Source organism: Alligator sinensis, unplaced genomic scaffold, assembly GCF_000455745.1.
Source record: "Alligator sinensis unplaced genomic scaffold, ASM45574v1 scaffold453_1, whole genome shotgun sequence".
In the NCBI taxonomy this organism is placed as follows: Eukaryota; Metazoa; Chordata; order Crocodylia; family Alligatoridae; genus Alligator; species Alligator sinensis.
In genome coordinates, this window is record NW_005842485.1 from 1,071,693 (window position 1) to 1,077,794 (window position 6,102).

General features: G+C 63.1%; 1 protein-coding gene across 1 annotated transcript in view; it reads right to left on the reverse strand.

The window, feature by feature from the left end:
- The window catches only part of LOC102376896 (PH and SEC7 domain-containing protein 4), an 11,338-nt gene extending 6,146 nt beyond the window's left edge, over window positions 1-5,192 (reverse strand). The window contains 10 exon segments of the mRNA XM_014523427.2: window positions 200-243; window positions 560-652; window positions 1,102-1,160; window positions 1,396-1,508; window positions 1,647-1,727; window positions 1,979-2,110; window positions 2,796-3,126; window positions 3,382-3,433; window positions 3,633-4,146; window positions 5,065-5,192. Of these exon segments, the coding sequence (XP_014378913.1) occupies window positions 200-243; window positions 560-652; window positions 1,102-1,160; window positions 1,396-1,508; window positions 1,647-1,727; window positions 1,979-2,110; window positions 2,796-3,126; window positions 3,382-3,433; window positions 3,633-4,100 (1,373 nt within the window). The 5' untranslated portion in view covers window positions 4,101-4,146; window positions 5,065-5,192.
- Window positions 5,193-6,102: the final 910 nt, after the last annotated feature.

Below are 6,102 nucleotides of genomic sequence, written 5' to 3' on the forward strand. Positions count from 1 at the left end.
TGGGCCTGGTCGGTGTCCCCCCCCCTGGCTAAGATGGAACAGGCCTTGGTTTCCCCCCCCCCCCGCGCCCCCATCCAGCAGAAGGCATGACACCCTTCCTCCCCCCCGGCCGGAATGGACTGGTCTGTGGCCTTAGCCCTGCTCTAGCCAGGCTGCCAGGGATTGAACCATTGAACTGAGGGAGGGGGGATGGACTTACACTGCCCACTCGAGCTTCTGGTTGCGGATGGAGTGGTACAGGGCCTGCAGGCAGAGTGGGGGGTCAGGGGGCCACGCCAGGCCATGCCAAACCACACTGGGACATGTCAAGCCACACTGAGACATGCCAAGCCACTCTAAGCCACTTCAGAACACGTCAAGCCATGTCAGGACATGCCATACCACGTCAGGATATGCTGAGCCACTCCAGGACATGCCAAGCCACGCTGGGATATGCCAAGCCACACTATGCCACGCCAGAACACATCAAGCCAGGCCATGCTGGGACATGCCAAGCCACGCTGGGGGCAGACACGGATGGATTGCATCCCGTGCACCAGCCCTCCCTGGAACGCGATACCTTGAGCTGCTCCTTGGGAAAGTTCTGCCCGTTGTCCATCAGCCCATCCAGGTTGGCCACAAACTGGTGGCAGGTCATGCTCCGGCCCAGGTTCTGCAGTCACCGCAAGATAGTGACACACGTGGGACACAACATTGGTGAGTGTGTTATGTGGGGCGGAGCCACCCTCCCACTTTTTTCCCCTCCACCCTGGGGCCCATGGTTGCTGAGGGGCTGGCTGCCAGAGGAGCAGGGGGCTGCAGGTCAAGGGTGAGGGGCACCAGCGGGGCAGGAGCTGCAGATCTAGATTGAGGGACACTGGCAGGGCTGGGGGCAGGGGCTGCAGGTCAGGACTGAGGAGCACTGGAAGAGCTGGGGGCAGGGGGTTGTGGGTCAGGAGTGAGGGGCACCAGCAGGGCTGGAGGAGCAGGTGGCTGCAAGGGGATCTTGGTCCTTGGTTCCCACCCATGGGTGGGGGGAGCTGCCCAGTGGCTGCATGAGACCTCCTCCCCCCTGCAGCAGCTTCCAGGCCCCCCTCCCCAGAACCTGTCTCCCGCTCTTACTGGTCCGTGGAGATCTGTGTTGAGCAGCATGAGAGCACAGGTCAGCGTGTGCACAGCATCTGAGGGCACAGGGGGAGATCCAGCAAGGGTAGTGGTGGGGGGAACCTTCTCCTTCCCCACTGCTGGTCGGGAGTGAGGGGCACCAGCAGGGCAGGGGGCATCAGGGGCTGCAGGTTGGGGTGAGGGGCACCATGGAGGCAGGGGCTGTGGGTCAGGAGTGAGGGGCACCAGCAGGGCTGGGCGGGTAGGGGGCTGTGGGTCAGGAGTGAGGGGTACCAGGGGACAGGGGGGTACCTGGTGAGGGGAAAGCATGGGGGTTGCCCTGGTGGAAGTGGCTGGAGAAATGCCGCAGGATTCGCTCCCGCTCCTGTGTCTCGCCTGTCAGCACAAAGGTGCTGAGGAATGTCCTGTGGGGTTAGACATAGGATGACCTCCAGACCCCCTCATCCCTCTGCCCCACCACTCGGGGATCCCAGGCAGCTTCCCTTGCCCCCACCGCCTAGCCCTGCCCCCCTGGCTGTGAGGGGGGATGAGCTGGTGCCTACCTGAGCGCCTGGTCCAGGCTCTGCCCTGAGAAATGGAAGAAGGCCACGTACTCCTCGGCCACGGCCTGGCTGAACGCGGTGCTGTGGCAAACAGCAGAGGGTACCGTGGGGCTAGGGGCAGCTCCTGGCTCCCCGGGGCACAGTTCTCGGTTGTGGGGGACAATTCTGAGTTGCCCAGGGGAGCAGTTATGGCTGGGGGGGAAGTTCCCAGCTTGGGGGGGCGGTTCCCAGCCCTCCAGGAGGATGATTCCTGGCTGGTAGGGGGCAGCTCCCAGCCCCCAGGGGGGCAGTCACAACTGAAGGGGCAGTTTCGTGGGGGGGAGAGTCCTTACTTCTTCCGCAGGTATGAGGCCACCTGGGACCTCTTGAAGCCGTCCAGGTGATAGAGCCGAGCTGCTAGGCTCCTTGCTGCCGCCCGCGCCTCTGTCATTCCCAGTGCCTCCCCGTTGGCCACTGTGGCATCCCTAGAGGGCAACAGTCCTGCTACTACTACTATTGGGGGGCACAGGGGGGCCCTTTCCAATCCCTTAGATCCAGGGGGCTGCAGTTCAGGAGTGAGGGGCATTGGTGGGGTTGGAGAGGGCAGGGGGCTGCAAATCAGGAGCGGGGGGAGCACCGGCAGCATCAAGGGTGGCAGGGGTCTGTAGTTTGGGAGTGATGGGCATGGGGAGGTGGGGTAGGGGAGTAGGGTTGCAGGTTGGGAGTGAAGGGCACCAGCAGAAGTGGTGGGGGTCAGGGGGCTGTAGGTCAGGAGTGAGGGGTACCAGGGTGGGCAGGGGGCTGCAGGTTGGGAGTGATGGGGATTGGGGGGGCACGGTGCTGTAGGTAGGGAGTGAGGGGCACCAGGGTGGGCAGGGTTGGGAGTGATGGGCACCGGGGGGGCAGGAGGCTGCCGGTCGGAAGTGAGGGGCACCGGCAGGGCACATACAGCTCCCAGCAGTGCGGGAGCCAGGTACTTCCTCTGTTCCCAGGCCCTATGTTGGGGTGGGGGAGGGAGATAGGCTGTGGTCCCCTCACCATCCCCCCCCACCCCCACACAGCCCCTCAGAGGCCAGGGCGGACAGACTGACAGGTTCATGAACGGATGGACAGACAGATGGACCCCACTACCGTGGCCACGAGGTAAGGAGCAGGGGCTGTTGAACTTACCCCGTGGTGGGAGCAGAGAAGCTGAGCTGCCCCCCGTCCTCCATCTCCTCTTCCTTATCCTCCTTCTCCATGGGGAGCTGTGCTGGAGGGTCTGGTGAGGGCCCCTCAGCCTCCTCCATGGCTCCAGGTGTGCTGGGGCCTGGTGCTACCACTTCCCCCTGTCGGCTTCCTGTCACCTGCGGCTGCGCGCTCCCCTCCTGCGCCCTACTGGGGACCGTGCTGGAGGCCAGGCCAGGTGCTGGGGAGCCGGGGGGCTGCTCCATCTGTGGGGCCAGCACCCCCCGGAGCCTGGAGGGGTTTATCAGCCCCACAGCCTGTGGGTCTGGGGGGCCTGGGGGTGGGGGGCACATCAGATTCACATCCCCTTGCTCAGTTTCACACCCCTCCCCAGTCAGTTTCAACCCCCCTTGGGCAGTTCCTCCCCACCCCTGGTTAATTTTACCCCCTTGGGCAGTTCCAGGTCTGGGCAGTTTCATCCCAGCTTTGCCTCAGATGAGGTGGGCAGGGGGGCCTGGGCACCCCTGGGCATTTAAGGGCAGGTCTCTGGTGCCTCAGTTTTCCCAGGGATCCCCACCCTGGCACTCACCTGCCTCCCTGTGGCCTGTGGGGGTCCCAGGGCTGGCATCCACTTGCAGCTCCTGGAAAGCAATGGCAGGGGGCAGTTCTGGGCTTTGGGGGGACAATTCTTAGCTCCCAGGGAGTAGTTACTGATTTTGGGGGGGCAGATCCCAGCTCCCTGGGGACAGTTACAGCTGTGGAGGGCAGATGCCAAGCACTCGGGGGACATGCACCCTCAGACACGCACATACCCACAGAACCCAGGTGTCTGGGACCAACCTGCACAGAATCTGTGGGGGGTCCTGCTGGGAGCTCCTCCCCTTGTTCCCATGCCCCACCCACTTGTGGGGCATCTGCCAGGTCCTGCCCTGGGTCCTCTGGGGGGTGGGGGCGGTAGGCAGGCACTCCCCACTCCGCCTGCTGGTTGGGGCTGGTGCACATGTGGGGTGCGTGGAAGAGTGGGTTGGTGTGGAAGAGCTGCTCCAGCTCCTCCTCCTCCTGCTCCTCCATGCCCGAGCTGCCTTCCTCCTCCTTATTTTCATCCTCATCCTCCTCTTCCTCCTCGTCCTCCTCTTCCATGCTGGCTGGCGGGCCCGGGTGCAGGGGCTGCTGGGATACCTCTATGGCGTTCTGGAGGTCCAGCACACATTGCTGGACCTGGGCCAGGCTGGCCTGTAGCAGGGCCTCGGCCGTGAGGGCCCGGTGAGGAGATCCCCCCATTCCTGGCCCACCTGGGGCATCCCCCATGGGGCTGCCTAGGCCGCAACAGGGCTGTGGGGCAGCTCCATGGGGCCTGCAAAGCAGAGACCACAGGGTTAAATCAGGGACGGGTCCCATGCTGAGGCAACAGGGCTGGTATTCCCCACCAGCCCCAGTGCACTCCATGCCTCGGTTTCCCCCTGTGTGTGTGTCCTGGATGTCTGGGTTCCCTGCACATGTGCGTGTGGGCCTGTGTCCATCTAAGGTTGGGTGTGTGTTCACTGAGGTAGTGTGTCTTGTCTGTCTATCTGTCTGCCAAAGGTGTATTTCAGTTCCTGCTGTGGGTAGGGGCAGATGTCTGTGTAGCTGTCTCTGGCATGTGTGAGTGTGTGTACGTACCTGGGTGCAAGGTGTCTGGGCCAGGCTAGTCTGGCCTCATCCGTGTGTCTGTCCAGGCCGGTTGGGGGGAGGGAGGGGAGTCAGGTGCTGCGCGTCTGTCCGTGTGCGCATGTCCTGGGGTATTTATATCTCTGGGCGAGAGGAAGTTCTGGGCCCCTGGGCCTGTGTGTGCGTATGCGCATGTGTGTGTGTGTGTCCCAGATGCCTGGGTTGTGTGTGTGTGTCTCCTGGATGCCTGAGTTTGTTTGTGTGTACGTCCCGGACACCTGGGTTCTGTGTGTATGTGTGTGTCCTGGATGCTGGGTTTTGTGTATGTGTTTATGCATGCATATGTGTGTGCGCATGTGTGTGTAGGGGATGCCTGGGTTCTGTGTGGCCGGGAGTCCAGGCTCTTTTCCCTCCCCCCAGCAAAGAACCCAGGAGTCCGGGCTCTTCCCCATCCTCCTCCCCCCAGCAAAGAACCCAGGAGTCCGGGCTCTTCCCCATCCTCCTCCCCCCAGCGAAGAACCCAGGAGTCCGGGCTCCTCCCTGCCTCCCCAAAGCAAAGAACCCAGGAGTCCCGGCTCCTTTCCAACCCCACCAAGGAAGGGACTCAGGAGTCCAGGCTGCTTACCAAGGCGGTGCTGGCGGCTCACTACGCCCGCCCTCCCGACCTCTGCCCCGGCTTCCCCGCCCCAATTCTGGCCCCAATCCTGGGCCCGATTCGCCCGTGCCCTTGCAGGGGAGTGAACAGGAGCCCTGAGTCCTGGGTTCTTTGCCTGGTGGGGTGGGCAGTGCCCCTATGGGAAAACCGAGGCACAGGAACCAGGGCTGTGGATACACTATACTTACCAAACAACACTGCCTTTTTTTTGACAGCTAATGCAGGGGGCGGGGCATCATCTGGACCCCTCCCCTCACCAGGGGGGTCGCTGCCCCAGAGTCCCTTTGTGGGGAGGAGAGAGGGAACAGGTAAACTGAGGCACACAAGGTTATGGGGATGGGAATCATGCCACAGCCTCCTGTCCATGCCCGCCCCCCAGGCCTGCTGGTGCCCCTCACTCCTGACCTGCAGCCCCCTGCCTCTCCCCCCCTCCCACCCATGCTGAGGTCCCTCATTCCTGACCCACAGCCCCCTGCCACTGCCCCCCACACACATTCTGAGTATAGTTTCTTCCCCTGCCACACACAACAGGGCCTGGCACAGAGCAGGGCTTCACCCCTTCCTGCCATGCCCAGACCTGCCTGGGGTGGGAGGAGTCGCATAGCATCCCCTACACCCTCCCCAGTCCCAGGGCTCTGTACGTGTCTGGGCCTGGCTGAGGGCAGGGCTGGCACTGAGTAGCCAGACCAGGGAAAGCCCAGAGCCGTTGTTCTAGCACTTGTCTTGTCATCGGTAGGTTCCTGAGTGAACGTTGCCAGGTAGGTCAGAAGCAGTCAGATGCTTCCCCCAGTTGGCTGGGGGGGGGCTGCTGTGGCCCCCAGAAGCCAGTACAGACCCCCCAGGCTATGATTGGGGGACTCCAGGCACTAGATTCTCCAGGTCACAGTGGCTCCCCAACTTTGGTGTCACAAACCTGCCTGTGTGTTGCATCAGGGTGACCCAGGGAGTTGCCACCCGGCCTTTTCCCGTAAGCTTGGGGGGGGGCGGAGGGGGAGTATTTCCTAGGCT